The sequence below is a fragment of the Rhinolophus sinicus genome, linkage group LG02, assembly GCF_036562045.2.
Source record: "Rhinolophus sinicus isolate RSC01 linkage group LG02, ASM3656204v1, whole genome shotgun sequence".
Classification (NCBI taxonomy): Eukaryota; Metazoa; Chordata; class Mammalia; order Chiroptera; family Rhinolophidae; genus Rhinolophus; species Rhinolophus sinicus.
Window position 1 is genome coordinate 150,063,744 of NC_133752.1, and position 16,149 is coordinate 150,079,892.

The window sequence follows — 16,149 nt, forward strand, 5'->3', positions numbered from 1 at the left end:
AAACAACAAGATGCTGGACTTGAAGGGAAAACTATCTCGAATTCATTTCTTTTAGAGTAATTTATCCCTACTTAAAGACAAATTGCCCTACATGTAACAGCTATGTACAAAAAAGTTATAAAATAGTCCTCGGTTTTACAATGATAAATGAAAAGCATTAAAATTCTCCAATCGGACAAGGTACGCAAGGATTTTTATGTTGTTCTTTTTTTGTTAAACAGTGAGAGCAAAATAACTTACTGGACTGTAAGGATAAGAGCGGAGTGAGCATGCTACTAAGGGAGAAAGCGGAGATTTTCACAGAACCAGTATTTTTCCCCATTGCCCCATCCACTCTCCATGTTATGTTGATCAAAACATACCTAACTGGCCATTTAGTTTAAAAAAAGCGTAAATGCTTGTGCACAGATGTCAGTTACTTCATGTACAACAAAGGAATGGGGAAGGGGAAATGAAAGAACAGAGAAAACTGTACTGTAGTCGTCAGGCCGTGGTGGAACCAAATTGCAGTTTTCTAATTGAGAATGTCTTCTTGGTTTGGAGGAACACAATCCTGGAGTAAAACAGCGCGTTCCCTTTTTCGTAGACACCTCCTGTCTGCTGCTGGAACTTATCAATTGTATCTCCAGCCTCCATTTCCAACTGTGCAGGTGTGTGTGTTTCATTGACGGGCTGCCTGTCAAATCAGAGCCTGCTCTGCCTCATTGGCAACCGCTGTTGTCACAATAGGCTTTATTAGTTTACTAAGCGGTGTGCACCTCTTAATCTTAAACTGCATCACAGAACCTTCCTGCCCTGCCCCCTTCAAATTAATATAATCATTGTTCTCAGTCTTGACGCCTTCCTTAGGCTTTTCATAGGCCGTGGCAAGCGCCAGAGTCTCCTCAGCTGCTGCTTCCCAAAAAAGGTACCAGGTCCGCAGCTAGCGAGCATACAAGCAGCGTCAGGAGTGGCAGAAGGAGCTGGCAGCGGTGGAGGAGGGAGACACCACTCCTTTTTCTGAACCTCCCAAAAGCACAGTGTTGATAACCATCAATCATGTATGGCTTTGTCTGAAGGGTACGCGAAGAACTGTCTTTGCTACACCTGCTGTTCTAGAATGTTATGATTCTTTGTAGCATACAAAGTTAGTGCTGGTTATAAGGTTCTGAACAATGATGAAGATGGTGCCATTCAACACCCAGTAGGTGCGTTAGACTGTGAATTCCTTGAAGTTGTGGGTGGAATGTTCTGCATCTGTCTCCCGAGCGCCCAGCATAGTGCTGGCACATAGTAGGTTCTCAATAAGCGGTTCTGAATGGGTGTTCACAACAACAGCTCTCATTTGTCAGGCCCACCATGTCAGGCACTGTGCTAAGCCTTGTCCACATATGAGCTCGAGGCCTCACAATCACCCTCTGAGATTGGCACTAATATTCCCCACTAAAAAGTAAGCTCCGCAGGGCAGGGATTTGCATCTTTTGTGTTCGCTGCTATATATACATCACTGCTTGAGATGTAGTAGTCCCTCACTAACTATTGGTTGAATGAGTGAATTCATGAATATTCATTTTAGGGATGAGGAAACTGTGCTCTGAAAGGTTGAATGGCTTGTCTAAGGTCACTCATCTAGTAAGTAACCAGGTCATCTCTTCACACCTCAATGGACCTGATTTCCAAACCTTTATTCTTCACCATTGAACTCTACCACGTGGGAGAGAGGGGGTAGGGACTAAAAGGATCAAGATACATAGTCCCCCTTTAAGGAACTTTCCATCTGGTGGAGAAGGGGAAATGCACATTCACATAGCACAACATGTGATCGTAACAGAACCCCTGGCCATCCCAGGCCTAGGGAGGGCAGGGACCAACACCAAGACCTAGGGGAAGGGAATAACGTCTCAAGGGCCTGGACACCGCACAGGGCTGCAGAGCAGGTGGGGCTGGGTGTGAGGAGCCTGGAAATCGACACTCCTGCCCCAGCTCCCAGCAGTGGTGGGGGCGAGGGGAGGGTGAGAAGGAGAGGGGCAGGAATGTGGTTCCACACCTTAAGCAATCCTGCAGCTGGGAAGAAGGACGATAGTCAGGGTGTGGATGCTTGCCAGAGGCTTTGTGTCCCTGTGCTTTGGAGACTATATCTGGGCAGGTAGTGCGGCACGGAGTGAAGGGGGAGGGGAGGCTGGAATGGAAACCTCAGCATCGAGGGGTTGCACAACCAGGCTATGGCTGGGTGGCACAGGATGTTGGCTTCTTTGCTATAGGGCTGCTGGAGGGAAGGGGGAGGTTGGAAGGGCGTATATGGATAGCAGTGAGAGGGGCAGGGGCCAGGGGCATGCAGGGCAATGACAGGCTTTGACAGTTGTGTGGGACAGCCATGGCTGAGGCCTACGTACACCCAGAATGGTGCGTTAGGATGCCTGAGTTCCCCTGGGCCACCACCTCTCGCAGAAACCTGCCTACTGAGAGCAACCTGGGCGCTAGCACTCCTCCCCCAACACTGGCCTCAAGTGCACAGGTTCTCTCTTCACCCTTGTGGGGCAGGGGCTGGTGCAGGTTGGGTGTGCAGGTCTGTGTGTAGGGGGCTGGGTATGGGTGAGGATCAGGGGAGAGGTGTCTGGATCCCTCTGATTCTGCCCCCCTAGGGAGAATGAGAACCTCCCACCTCCTCCTCCATGCCCAGTCTAAGTGTTGTCACTAACACACTCTTGGGTTGATGACCCTTGAGCTGGGGTCACATCCATTCTTCTCACCTTGGCTTGGCCCCCAACATATCACACAACTTTGGGTAAGTCACTCACCATCTTTGTTTGGCTTTTTGCTTTTATGACTAAAATAAGCATCGCCCCTGTCCACACCTTCAGCCCCCTCCCCTACCCAGCACTCACCCCAAACAGAGCTGGCTGGCAACCAGAGCAGAACGTGGAGAGGGAAGGGCTGCTACAGTGCAGGCCTGAAAGGAAGAGAGAGGAAACAGCTGGGGCCAACAACTTCCCTCCACCCTGGGGTGCAGCCCTGAAAACACTGATGACTGGTCTTTGAATCTCTCCACTCTCACCACAGCCCAGTCAAGATGTAGAAGGAAAACTCTGGAGGGAGGAAAGAACTTCCTTCTTTCTCCCCCATCCCCAGGTGCTGCCCAGGCTCGCGGTCCTTGCTCTTCTCTTCTTAGCCTCCCTCTCCAGGGGACGTCCTCACTCACTCAAGTTTCAGCCACTGACCAAATCCAGCCCAGTGTCCGGCAGCCACACTGCTCAACTCCATGAGGCCAGCAGGGTGGGAAGGGAAGAGGTGTCCCCTTGAAACACAGTGCACGGTGCCCCAGAGCTGTGTAAGGCCCTGCCATGACCTCTCTCCTGGACACCAGGAGCCCCTAGTGGATTGCCCACAGGACATCTTGGCCTGGATTTCCCACAGACACTGCAAGCTCAACCTGACCTCACCCAAACACGGCAGCTCCTTCCTTCCTTTTAATAATAGCACCATTCTCCCAGGGACTCAGGCTCAAACCTCCATCCCTTCTGACTGCCCTTCTCCCTTTGTCTCACTTCCAGCCTCTTCCCATGTCCTGTCAATTATGCCCCAAGCTGTCGGCCTCTCTCCGTCTTTTCTTCTCCTGGATCATTTGTCTTATTTTTAAACTATCAAACACATAGAGAACACTTGTTTTATGGCTGGCTCTGTTCTAAGTGCTTTACCAATATGAACTCACAACCTTCATTTTACAGATGAGGAAACTGAGGCACAGGGAAGTGAAGCATCTCACCCTGAGCCAGGATGTGAACCTGTCACAAGAACTATCACAAAATCTCCACACTCATCCCTGCACCTTCAATCAAGCCCTTGTTCAATCCCTCCCACACGTTGCTCCCAGGCTGGTCTTTCTTCCCTTCATGTTTAAGAAAACACTTTATTAATGACAGAAAGTACTACAGCGGTTTGGTCTTTTTGAAGCATGACTTTGAACATGTTATTCCCTGCGCACAAAACTTTGAAATTCCCCCCACTGCCCCATCTCATGCAAACAGAATAAAGCCCATCCTCCCAGGCTAGGAATTCAAGGGTGTGACACCAACAAACTCTTCTGGGAAACCCCTCATGTTTCCCTCAGACACCCCTTCCTCGCCTCACCCGCTCTGCACAGGGTAAACTCTGAATGGACCGCTCCTCCTTGAAGAAAGGCTGCACATCTGATTCCTCTGTGAACCACCAAAGCCATCGATCACAGTGTGTCACACAGAGCTAGGCACAGCACATGGGATGAATACATAACAGGGGAACTAAGCTGCTTATGAGGGTGGAAATTAGTTATTTCACTAAACATTTGTGGAACCCTCACGGCTAATATTAATAGTTAACACGGGGCACTATGTGAAACAGTTTACGCATATTATCATTTAATCCACTCCACAATCTTATGAAGCCAGTACTCTCACTATCCCTCATTTTCCACATGAGGAAAGTGAGGCTCTGCAAAGAGAACTAACTTGTCCCAAGTCCTGGAGCTTTCAAGTAGAAAGGCTGGGGTCAGAACCAAGGCTGCCCGGCTCTGAAGTCCGTGCTCTGGACCACCACACCTTACTGCCAGAGGAGTGCTAGACAAACGTTCCAATGTCTGAGTAACGTCCAACGATCACGTAATGGGGACACGTAAGTGATGTTGAGGTAATTGAGTCCGACATCTGAGCTACATCATAGCACTGACATCTCAACATGTCTGAGGCATATAAGGACTTTGTATAATGTTGCACTTTAGTCATCCAAGCGTTTATCAAGCACCTACTACATCCGTGCCAGGCACTATTTTAGCTCCTGGGTGTGGAGCAATGACAATCCCCACGCCAAACACCTCCTCTCATGTAGCTGATATTCTAGTGGGGGGGAGAGGAATAGAGGAGGGGGGAACAAAACAAAAAATATATGTCAGAGGTGACCATTGCCATGGAAAAATATTAAGCTGGGTAGGAAAAAGGTACTGTCCAGTGAGCCGATGGGGGCCTGGTGGTGACATGTCTACTTGTACAGGATCAGGAAGCCCCTCCCCAGCAATGTCTGAGCGCAAGCAGGAAGTAAGTGAGGGAGTGAGCCATGCAGCGATCTGTAGAGAACAATCTAGGCAAAGAACATAGCAAGTGCAAAGGCCCTGAGCTAAGAACATGCTTGGCTCAGTCAAGGAAGAGCCAAGAGGCCTGAGCGGCTGGAGCAGAACACAAACACATGAAAAAGCCGAGGCTTACATAAAGTCAGGCTCTGGGTAACATCACATGTCTGGGTAATAGGAATAGCTAGATTTATTGAGTGCATTCCACATGCCTAGTACTCAGTACTGCCGACACTAAACCTGCTACAGACAGGCTCCCTTAGAGTCTAATGGGGAGACAAAGAAACCCCACAGTGCTGTGACAGGTTCTATGTCAGGGTGCCAGGAAACTACAGAAGAGAAGCGTCTAATCCGGACTAGGGGCCAAGGAGGCTTCCTGGAGGAGATGGCACTTGAGCTGTCAAACAGGAGAAGGAAAACACTCCAGAACACAGATGCAAAGAGGGAAAGGCAGGCCAGAACCTTGACTGGCCAGGCAGAGCTCAAGGAGCAGTACCTAGGGGTAGCGGTGGGCGTGAGGGGTTTGGGGAAAAGCTTGTGGAAAGAAGTCTAGGAGCAGGGTTGGGAGAAGGAGAGAAGGGACAGGGAGTGGCTCAAGTTTGTAAGGGCTGAGAAAGCCTGTGGACAGGGCGGCCCCGGCTTAAGTGTGTGTGTGGGAAGTTGGTGGTCATGTACTAAGGGACAAAGGGTGAGTAGAGGTGGAATAAAGCTTTTGATAATTTACCTGCCCACCCAGAACCCTTTCTCACTGGCCATTAGGTGGGTCTAGCTGGTTGTTGACAGGGAAGCAGAAGGTAAGAGGCCCCAGCACCAGGTCTTGGTTTCTCATCCCATCCTATGAGATTCAGATCTTTATTTTAGGCAGCTCTCTGAGTCCTGACCCTGGGGCAGCACAGGACACTCTGGTAGGAGGCTTCTCAATTAATAACAACTCACAGCACCTCATGGTCTTCGATGGGCGTCCGCTGCTATAACCTGTGTGTCTTACAGTCAGTCTAGTATGGACAGAGCTCCACTGTCATCCTCCTGTCCATAGGAGATGCTGCAGCTCAGAGGTTAAAGCCTTGTGAAAGTCACATGGCCAGTGGGTGACTACATTGGGACTTGAGCCCAGCTCTTGAGATTGCAAGCCCCACAGTAACACTGCAGCAGCTGTGGAAAACAGGGCCTGGTGATGGCTGAGTCCCAAGGACAAGCCTGGGGAAAGGGACGCAGCAGTCTCCGCAATGGGGGAAAGATGTAGATGAGGTAATGGAGGCTGGGAGTGGATGCAGAAAGGGAGCAGTACAGGGGGTTAGAGGGGCTTTGAGACAGAACTAGAGGTGTCCCCAGAAAGACCTGATAAAATGTCCTGGCAGGGTTATGAAAGCTGCGTATTCCCACACCACATCTCTATGAAGGCAATGAGGGACCTCTTGCTCCCATTTCACAGGTGAGAAGACCAAAGCAAGGAGCGGTGCCCACCTGGCTTGCCCAGAGGCCCATAGGAATTTAGGGCCCAGGGGCCCTGTTAGAAGGCAGGTAGGGTAAACAAGAAAAGTCAGAGGTTTTTCCCAATCTACCGTGGATGACGACATAGAGGTGATGAGAGGGGAGGTGGAGATGGAGGCGAAAATCAGGACTGCCTCCAAAGACGGAGGGGAAAAGAGGCAGAGAGAGGCACGGCTGGAGCCTGTCAGCAGCAGAGATAGTGGGGAGATGAGGTCCTGACACCCAGCTTCAGTTCTGGGCAGGCAGCATCAGCTGACTGGGGTGTCACGGAGTCCCTGAGCCTCCTCCTGCCTGCGCGCGGACCCATCCACTTGCGTTGTGCTGCTCCGCAGCGCGCGCTCCCTAGTCCCCGGGGTAAGGGTACCAAGGAAGAGGGGACAGGAGAAGGGGGGGCGGGGGCGTGCAACGCCTCCTCCCCGCGGCTCGCGAATCCGCAGAGGCTCCCCTGTAGCCTCCTGGCCCGCCCCCGTTCTCTCCTCCCTCTGTGACTGGATGGTACGTTCCTGTCCGCCTGGCCCGGCTGCAGTGGATGTTGCTAGAATCCACGCCGAGGAAGGAGACGCGAGCAGGCTGCCGTAACCCAAGCGGCCGCCCCTGCCTCAGGGACCCCTTCCCCGAGAGACGGGCACCATGACCCAGGGAAAGGTACCGGCATGTCCCCCGCCTGCACCATCTTCCATCCTCCATCCTCCGGCTTCCCTGCTCCCTGTCATCCTAAGCAAGCTCTCTGGACCTCCAAGCATCCTCCCCTGGATCTTTTGCGAAGGTCCTCTGTAGTCCTTGCTGAAGTTAAAGGACCAAAAGGCCCATTTCAAGGAATGGGTGGGGTCCTCTTCCTGCCCACCAAGCTCACCTCTCCTCCCCTGTCTCCGTCCTACCCCTTGTTGTCATGTCATAGTGCCCAGCACAGACGCCCAGCACCCCTTAAGCAATCAGCCTGGGTATCCGTGTTGCGTGTGTGTGTGTGTGTGTGTGTGTGTGTGTGTGTGTGTGTGTTTTCACCAGAGTGAACCCTGGGGGGCAGTTCCTATCCTTCTGGTCCAGTCCCAACCCCAACCACATTAGTTTATCTTTCACACCCTGCACGGAAACACCCTTCACTCAATTCCCTTCATTATTCTACATCTACATACATCCTCTGCGGCTGGAGGTTACTATGGCAACCCTGCATCAGGCTGCTCTAATTTTTGTTTTGGTTTTGGCAGGGCATGGAACTGGATGGGACCAGAGAAAACGTCTCTTTTTTTCCAGTTCTAGGCCTGAAATGTAGAGGAGGGTCTGGGGCAGAGACTTGGCTGGCCTAGGAGGATTATATAACATCAACAGCCTGTGGAATTATACAACCAGCAGGGCCTGGGGCAGAGGGGGAGGGTCCTCTGGCCTTCTGTTTAGATGTGCGAAGGATTGGGCCAAGAAAACAGGACCTCCCCTACGCTCTCCCTCTTTCCTCTAAGACGTGGCTCAGAGCCAATGGCAACCTCCCCTGGGCTCTCAGGCCCTCCTCTCCCTGTTTTTAAGCTCATCAGTTCTCAAAATGATGTCATTAGGTGATACCTCCTCCTGCTGTTGGGCAGACCTCACCTGGGAATGCCACGTGTGTGTACCGGGAGCAAGACCCAGGAGGCTCTGGAGGATTGAGTGGCAGGGTGGGGTGTGCTGAGGACCATCTTGGGGCTGAATTCAGAGGTGATCATCCTTTTCCCAGGCACCAGCCCTGGGTCTGGGCTCAGAGGACCTGGTTCTAGGGGGCGGAAATGGATTTTCCTGGGCACGGCCCTCCTGGTTGGGGTGATGATGGAGGTTGAGGAGTGGGAGGGAAGCAGATGAGCCAGGGCCCCCTTTCCTACAGGCCTGGGCTCCTGGGCCCTTCCCAGGAAGCCGGAGTGTGTGAGCTCCCCCATTTCTTGATCCACTCCCCACCCCCACCTCCACCAGTCACTTTGCTGATGCTGCTTCCTGTCCTGGGGTGAATATATTATCCCTGCTTCCTCTGCCCCTTTGCCCCCAGTTTACTCACAGGCTTTCTGGTGATTGGAAAGACCACCAGTTCAGTGGTCCTCGGGGCTGGATGAGAGCAGAGATCTGGTGCTTGCTCAATTCAGGGTTGCCTCAGCTAGACGCACCCTGCAAAGAAGGGACGTGGAGGCCTTTCTCAGCAGCCCTGCAGGTTTAACAGTCTTTTTGGAACCAGACCTAAATCCCATTTTCTGAGGTTTGGACCTTTTGTTTTTGTTTCAGTTTTCATACCCGTCCCCGCCCCCCCCCCCCAACCTTCCCTTCTCTGGCAGCATAGTTCAGGCCCTGCCAGCTCATATCCTCTCACCAAAGCTAAATGTGTATATTGTGGGGCAGGGGGCACATCTGAATGTAAATGAACTTGAGTTTTCAAACTGCCCCAGGTACATTTCCCTCTGGGCCTCAGTTTCCTCGTCTGTGAAGTGAGGAAAGGGGCTGAATTAGATGCCTCCTGCGATCCCTTCCACCAGTGATGCTCTGGGATTCTGTTCTGATTTGGGAGAGAAGCTGAGATTCCAATAGGACAAGGCCAGAATAGGACCCTCAGCCGGGACCTTGCCCTTGCTGTGCCCTTCAGGCCCCATTCCTCTTCCAGTTTTCCCCCCTTCTCCCTACTTCCTGTTTCCCTGTTCCCTCACCCCCACTCTCCTTGTGTTACCTCCAGACGAGCAGGAGACCAGTCCCAGTGGATGGTGCCTGGGCTTTGCAGCCCAGTGGGCCATGTGTGGCTTTGTGACCTTGGATAAGTCACTCTTCCTCTCTGATCCTCAGTTTCTTCATTTTCAAACAGAGATTAAAATAAAACTGGCAAGGTAGCAGAGAGATTAAATGAGAGAACTTTTCATTCAATAATACTCTTGAGGCCCTACTATGTGCCAGGCCCCTCCTTGGATCCCAGGGAAACAGTGGAACCATACTGACCCAGTCCCTCCCTTGGGGCAGTCACCACCAATGGACAGCTCTCCTAAAATTTTTCTCCTTCCTCAGTTCTTATCCCGTTTCAGTGTGTGCCCCCGGCCAGCCCTGACCCTCCTGGAACTCAGTGCTCTCATCTATAAAACAGGGAGATTTTTTCCCCCAGCTTTACTGGGATATGAGTGACAAATAGAAATTGTATACACGGTCTGACAATTAAGTTCACGAACTCATTCGAGAAAAAGTGGTACATACCTACCTCATTACTGAATATCACTATGGTCACCTTTGAAGTACTCCCCTTGGGAAGCTATGCACTGACACCAGCGTCTAGTTCACCCGTCAAAGCAATTTTGGAACTCTTTTTCTGGAATGGCCATCAGAGCTGTCGTCATATTACCCTTGATGTCCTGAATTTCATCCACATATCTTCTTTTCAATATTTCCTTTATCTTCGGGTAAAGAAAGAAGTCATTGGGGGCCAGATCAGGTGAGTAGGGAGCGTGTTCCAATACAGTTATTTGTTTACTGGCTAAAAACTCCCTCACAGACAGTGCTGTGTGAGCTGGTGCATTGTCGTGATGCAAGAGCCATGAATTATTGGCAAAAAGTTCAGGTTGTCTAACTTTTTCACGCAGCCTTTTCAGCACTTCCCAATAGTAAACTTGGTTAAGTGTTTGTCCAGTTGATACAAGTTCATAATGAATAATCCCTCTGATATCAAAAAAGTTAGCAACATCATTGCAACAAGTTCACGAACTTATCTGTCAGACCTCGTGTGTGTGTGTGTGTGTGTGTGTGTGTGTGTGTGTGTGTAAGGTATACAACTTGATGTTTTGATATACGTATACTTGATGAAATTATTATCACAATCTAGTTAACATATCCATCACTTCACATAGTTCCCTCTTTTTTTGTGGCAAGAGTACTTAAAAATCTAGCCTCTCAGCAAATTTTGTGTACACAATATAGTATTATTAACCAGTTACATTAAATCTCCAGAACTATTCATCTTGCATAACTGAAACTTTGTACCCTTTGACCAACATCTTCCCATTTCCCCCACCTCCCAACCCCTGGCACCCCCCATTCAACTCTGTGCTTTTATGAGTTTGACTATTTTAGATTCCACATGTAAGTGAGATCATGTAATTTTCTGTGTGTTTCTGTGTCTGGCTTATTTCACTTAGAATATACCCCAGGTTCATCCATGTTGCCATAAATGGAAAGATTTCCTTTGTTTAAGGCTGGATAATAATTCATTGTATACATACGCATATACCACAAAAATAGGGAGATTCTGGTCTGTACCCCCGCCCTTCCTAGTGCAGGTGAGACAGTACCCACAGAACTTCCAAAATTGAAGGGCTGGTTGAGGAGGGCTTGGAAGGTGCCCTCTCCTTGGTGACCGTCTCTCTCTGCCTCTACTCCACAGCTCTCCGTGGCTAACAAGGCCCCCGGGTCTGGGACTGAGGGGCAGCAGCAAGTGAATGGTGAGAAGGAGTCTCCAGCAGTGCCCTCAGCCCCACCCTCCTACGAAGAGGCCACGTCTGGCGAGGGGCTGAAGGCAGGGGCCTTCCCTGCAGCCCCCTCAGGTGTGCCTCTCCACCCTGTCTGGGCCTATGTGGACCCTAGTAAGTCTCTCAGCTCCTGGAGACTGGAGTATCGGGGGCGTGAAGGGCTCCCATGGGAAATGAGGGCAGGAAGAAGTTGCCTGGAAATACTAGCTGCACTGTGTGGTTGTTGTATGAGGCTGTTGTCAAAGGCTTGGGGTTTGAGGGCAGGGCAAGGACCCCGTGAAAAGGGAGATAGACAACGCCTACAGTCAGAGTGTTCTTGGATGGGGATAAGTCACCAAACAGATGCAGGGAGAAAAACCAAGGGCTAGTCTAGAAAGGCTCTCCTAGAAGAAAGGGATGCAGAGAAGGGGTAGGGAGAGGACAGAATGGAGGCAGGAAGGGACAGGTGCATCTAGCCATGGCCTTAGCTGGGGCTGGCTCCCTGTGAGTGGGAGTATAGCATGTGTTTATGTTAGCTGATATGAAACCTTAGTGAGGACATGTCCCCATGGAAGCCCCAGGATGTTGGGGGCCAGAGACCTGAGGATCCACTTCACCCATCACTCTCTTGTCTCTGCCCTTCCCCAGGCCATTGTTTGGGGACATGATGTGGGAAGGTGAGTGAATGTCCCTCATGACCGGGAATATTTCATAGGCAGACTCACCCAGGCTGATGGCAGTTCCTTGAAAACTAAGAATTGTAGCTGGTGGGAGCCCCTCAGTTAGGTTGAGCAGCCTGTGGGAGCTTTGCCTCAGGGCTGAGAACCTACAGCTTCCCACAAGCGGTCAGGAAGGGGCCCCTCTCAAATCTTCCTCAGCCCTGATAGCCCCTCAACCCTCTCTCCCACCTTATCACCCCCACCCCACCCCCACTCCCAACAGAATTCTAGAAGAGACCCTGGGGACAATGCCCCAGACAGAGCCTCTACTCAGAGTGGCCATCATGGTCCACACCACTCACCGCAAGACCCCCCCTCCCAGACCCAAGCACACCTACCCTGCCGTGACCTACTGGAAGGCCAATGAAGGTCTGATGTTCGTGGGAGCCCTTCTCACTGCCCCAGAAACCCACAAGACCACGTCTTCTCTTGTTTTCTCCCCTTTCATAGTCTGGCCGTGAGTTACCCTGGTAAACAGGCAGGGAAATGAGTGTTCAAACTGAAAGAATGGGATGTGCAGAGACCCAATGGCAAGAGGACACATGGCTGAGAAAATACAGTCAGGCTGGAGAAAAGTAGGAGAGAATAAAGTGCAGTGAGGCTGCAGGGCTCATGGACGCTGTGGAGGTTTTGTTAAGGAGCTTGAGCTTGAGTGAAAGGCAGGGGGGATCCATTGAAGAGCTTGAAGCAGGGCAGTGTGGTGGTCTGCTTTGAAAGACCAAGACTGAGTCTGTTACTATGGAGGGGGAAATCATATAGAACTGGCAGTGACAGTGGAGAAAAACAGAGTAGACATATGTGAGGAATGGCCCAGACAGGTGCAAGGGAGAGGGCAGCGAAGTCTCCATCAGGCACAGAGCCAGAGGCTTTCATTTTTATCTTATTTTGTCCCATGAAGTGGGTATCATTTACCCATATCATAGAAGAGACTCAGAGAAGGCTGGTGATTTCCTGAAGGTCACACAGCTCCTCAGTCTTAAAGCAGGAGCCAAATATGGGTCTGTTGGACTGTGGAGCCCTTGCTCTTCTGAAAACCTGAGTTCTGGAACCAGCCCCCCAAATTTCATCCCCACCCACACCCCACTTCTTGCCTTGTTGTGCCTTTATTTCCCCTCCAGTCTTCCCTCAGCTCTGGTTCCTAGCTGGAGCACCAGCACGTCCACCCATCAAACTAAGTTCCCAGATCCCACCCCAAGGGCCTCAGAGCAAGCTGGGGTCAGGACCTTTGACCCTGAGATGCGCTAGGGAGCCCTGGGAGTGTGTTTGTCCCTCTCTGATGCTTAGCCACAAGGGAGCCAGAGTGTCCAGGGTGGGGTTGGGAGACACGAGAGGGAAGGGTCACATTTGTATGCCAGACTTTGGCCCTCAGGGAGTCCCAGCCAGGGTGAAGGGAAAGAAAAGGGAAATGACCGTTATACTCAGGGTTCAGAACAGGAAAGGGGAAAAGCAACTGGGGAGAGAGATGTGAGGATGGAGTGGGAGGTTTGAGAATGGGGCTGGAGAGAATGGGGCTGGGATGGTCCAGAGAGCCAGTCTGACAAAAGGCAGCTCTATGCAGGTGACCGTTAGGGTCAGTATTATATGTACTCCTTCTGCCCACGCAGGCAGCAGCTCCAGCTATGACAGTGGTTTCCCCACTGGAGACCATGAGCTCTTCACCACTTTCAGTTGGGATGACCAGAAAGTTCGCCGAGTTTTCATCAGAAAGGTAATTGCCTCTCCTCAGCTCTCCAGGACTGGGGAGCTGGTTAGGGGAAGCCCCTCAAAAAGTCCCTGGTCCACCTTTCGACCTGCAGAGACCACCATCTCCCCTTCTCTTGTGATGCCAGCTGACAGTAGCTGTTGGGAAATGCTTCCTTCGGTTTCACCCCACTGCCATCTGCTATTCCTAAACACACGAGTATTGTCTCTTCTCTCCAGAGACTGTGGGGCCCCTTTGCCCGTGCGTATGGGCTCTGAAATGTCTTTATCCCCTTTTACCTTGGGCTGGATCTGTTCCCCTGACCCTCAAGAAGGAGGGTGGAGGGCACAGGAGGCGGCTCTGGAAAATCGATTGAGTTACAGGGAAGCTGAGGCCTCCCTGGCCTCCAACAGGGCTCCCCAAGCTGAGTGGTACCCCCTCCCACCTCCAGGTCTATACCATCCTGCTGATCCAGCTGCTGGCGACCTTGGCTGTCGTGGCTATCTTTACCTTCTGGTGAGTTGGCAGTGTAGACTGGCAAAACCTTCCAGGGCTGTCTGTGGCCAGGCCTGGGCGGCGGGGGGGTGGGGGTGGTGGACCAGAACCAGATTTCTCTAGGGAGGTTTGTATGAAGAGATCTGTGGGGGGCAGTAGACCTCTTCGTGCCAGGGGAGAACCTTAGAGAGAGCACACGGAGGAGTCCTCCATCCAGGGTGGGGCAGACCCGGTGCCTTCTGGGCCTGCAGGTGTCTGTGAGACAGCCGTTTCTCTCGGATCCTCCAGCCTCACACCTAGGCTCCTCCAAGTCCCAGCCTGGGACTATGGCTGGGGCTCCCTAAGCCACCAGGGGTACCTGCCTCCTTTCTTCCTCTCAAGTCCTGTGAACTGTGGGGGGCAGGTGCAAATGTTGAACCAGAAATGGAGACAGAGGGTAAATCGTTATTCTTTCTTCCTCCCTTCTCTGCAGTGACCCCGTTAAGGACTATATCCAGGCCAACCCAGGCTGGTACTGGGCATCCTAGTGAGTATACCCCAAGCCGCTTCCCAGAACCCTTAGCAGCACATGGTGGGAAACAACAGAATGCAAGCTCATGGCCTCTCCCCACTCCATAGGAACTGTTCTCACAAGGGCATGGCCAGAAGGACCTTTTTGGGGTATTTAGATCCTAGGGGGAGGGGAGGAAATAGGTGTAGGTTGTGGTGCCTGCACAAGGAGGGCAGGGTGGGGCTGGAGCTGCGGCTAGAGAGACCGGGACCTTGGCCCTGGAGGGAAGGGGGAGTGGGACACCTTGTCCTACGCTAATTATAATGTTGCTACTCTTATTAACATTGTTGTTAATCGTGCTTACAAATTGAATTATTAATTATAATAGCTACCGCTTACAGAGTACCTAATAAGGGCTGGGCATTGTTCTGTGTGCTTGATGTATGGTACTGCATTTGTTCCTCAAATCTACTGGGTGTGATTGCCTCAGCAAATTAAGGCTCAGAAAAGTTGACTAATTTGCCCAAGGTCACACAGCTGGTTAGTGATGGAGCTGGGATTCAAACCCAGGATTCAGGTTGAAACTTATACTCTCAATCCCTCTGCTTGACAGACTCCCTCTCTAGCCACTCCGCTCCTGGTCATTCTATACTCTTTAAGGAACATGGCAGGTAACTCGAGAGACGAGGTTTGGTGGCGTAGGTGATTCTGACCTTCCTATCTGGGCTATTAAGTAGTCATTCTGGGTAATTCCGGGCCAGAACCCCCCTGGGCTCAGAGCAGAACTGCTCTCACCAGAGTAGCCTTCATCACCCCTGTTAGCCCAGTTCTGTACTGGGGCTGCTGGAGAGGAGGGGACGGTAGTGGGCAGCACGAGGCAGCATATGGAAGAGGGGTTCAGAGGAGGGGAGGAGGGAGCCCCGCACACAGAGCCTTCAGTCTATATTGGCGGTGCACCTAAAGGGATGGAGACTGGAGTAGCTTAATCAAAAGCCTGGCAGTGGGCCTGCACATGGTACATATCGTAAGTTAGGGACGGGACTGGGCTGTCAGGGGACTGGAAGGCTCTGTGTAGGGGAACCTGGGACATCGCAGAGAGCAGTGGGGCCCTATGGGGCAGAGGCTCTGAATGCCTGGCCAAGAAGCTTACACACGAGGGCTATCCCAGGCCTGTTCCTGGAAAGGGATCTGGTGGGGACGTGGGCTCAGCCCAAAGCCCGCTGGACCACCCCGTGCCCAGAAGAGTCCAGAGTGGGCCTAGAGTTTATACATGCCAGCCAAAGGCTGATGGGAAGGAGATGTCTCAGGGTCTCTGGGGCTCCTTGGAGGAACAGAGGAGTGGAGGGGCAGCTCGAGCAAGTTGTGGGTCCCAGGGGAGGCGCCCTTCACACCCAGAGCCTTCTTTAGGGCACAGGACAGCGGGCTTGTCTACAGACCAAGCAGGAGGCATGTGTTCTGAGGGAACTGAGAGGCGCTGTGTGGTAAAGCGAATGAGGCCCCAGGGACTGGCCCCCGGGCCAGCTCATGTAGCAGGTTGGCATGGCGCCCAGCTCATCGACACCACCTGGTAGCCTCGGGCACACTGAGAACTCAAAAAAGAAGTCCCCAGGCCCCTCTCCAGGCCTTCTGTGGGAAGGTCTGCAGGACACCATGCCCTAAGCAGATGGGGGACAGCCCAGAAATGAGCAGGCTTGGAAGTGGGGGCAGAGTCCACCCCACTGAGGGTGGGCGTCAGTCTGGCCTCTGAATGGTGAGCTTTATCAGCA

The 16,149-nt window shown here is 51.9% G+C and overlaps 2 protein-coding genes across 3 annotated transcripts in view; one reads left to right on the forward strand and one right to left on the reverse strand.

Annotated features, from left to right (window-relative positions):
- Positions 1-483: 483 nt before the first annotated feature.
- LOC141570020 (small ubiquitin-related modifier 2-like) lies at positions 484-2,653 on the reverse strand. Its single transcript, XM_074324894.1, has 3 exons — positions 2,642-2,653; positions 713-922; positions 484-642 (listed from the first exon to the last, which is right to left on the reverse strand). Exons 1-3 carry the CDS (start codon positions 2,651-2,653, stop codon positions 484-486), a joined length of 381 nt encoding a protein of 126 aa, XP_074180995.1.
- Positions 2,654-6,678: 4,025 nt separating this feature from the next.
- FAIM2 (Fas apoptotic inhibitory molecule 2) overlaps positions 6,679-16,149 on the forward strand; it is a 32,210-nt gene continuing 22,739 nt past the window's right edge. Inside the window, exons 1-5 of one of the 2 annotated variants that reach the window (XM_019724621.2) lie at positions 6,679-7,213; positions 10,935-11,094; positions 13,322-13,425; positions 13,850-13,914; positions 14,366-14,419. In XM_019724621.2, coding sequence (XP_019580180.1) covers positions 7,199-7,213; positions 10,935-11,094; positions 13,322-13,425; positions 13,850-13,914; positions 14,366-14,419 — 398 coding nt within the window. In that variant the 5' untranslated portion in view covers positions 6,679-7,198. Of the gene's footprint in view, positions 7,214-10,934; positions 11,134-13,321; positions 13,426-13,849; positions 13,915-14,365; positions 14,420-16,149 lie in introns of both variants that reach the window. The other variant, XM_019724620.2, reaches the window with a different exon arrangement.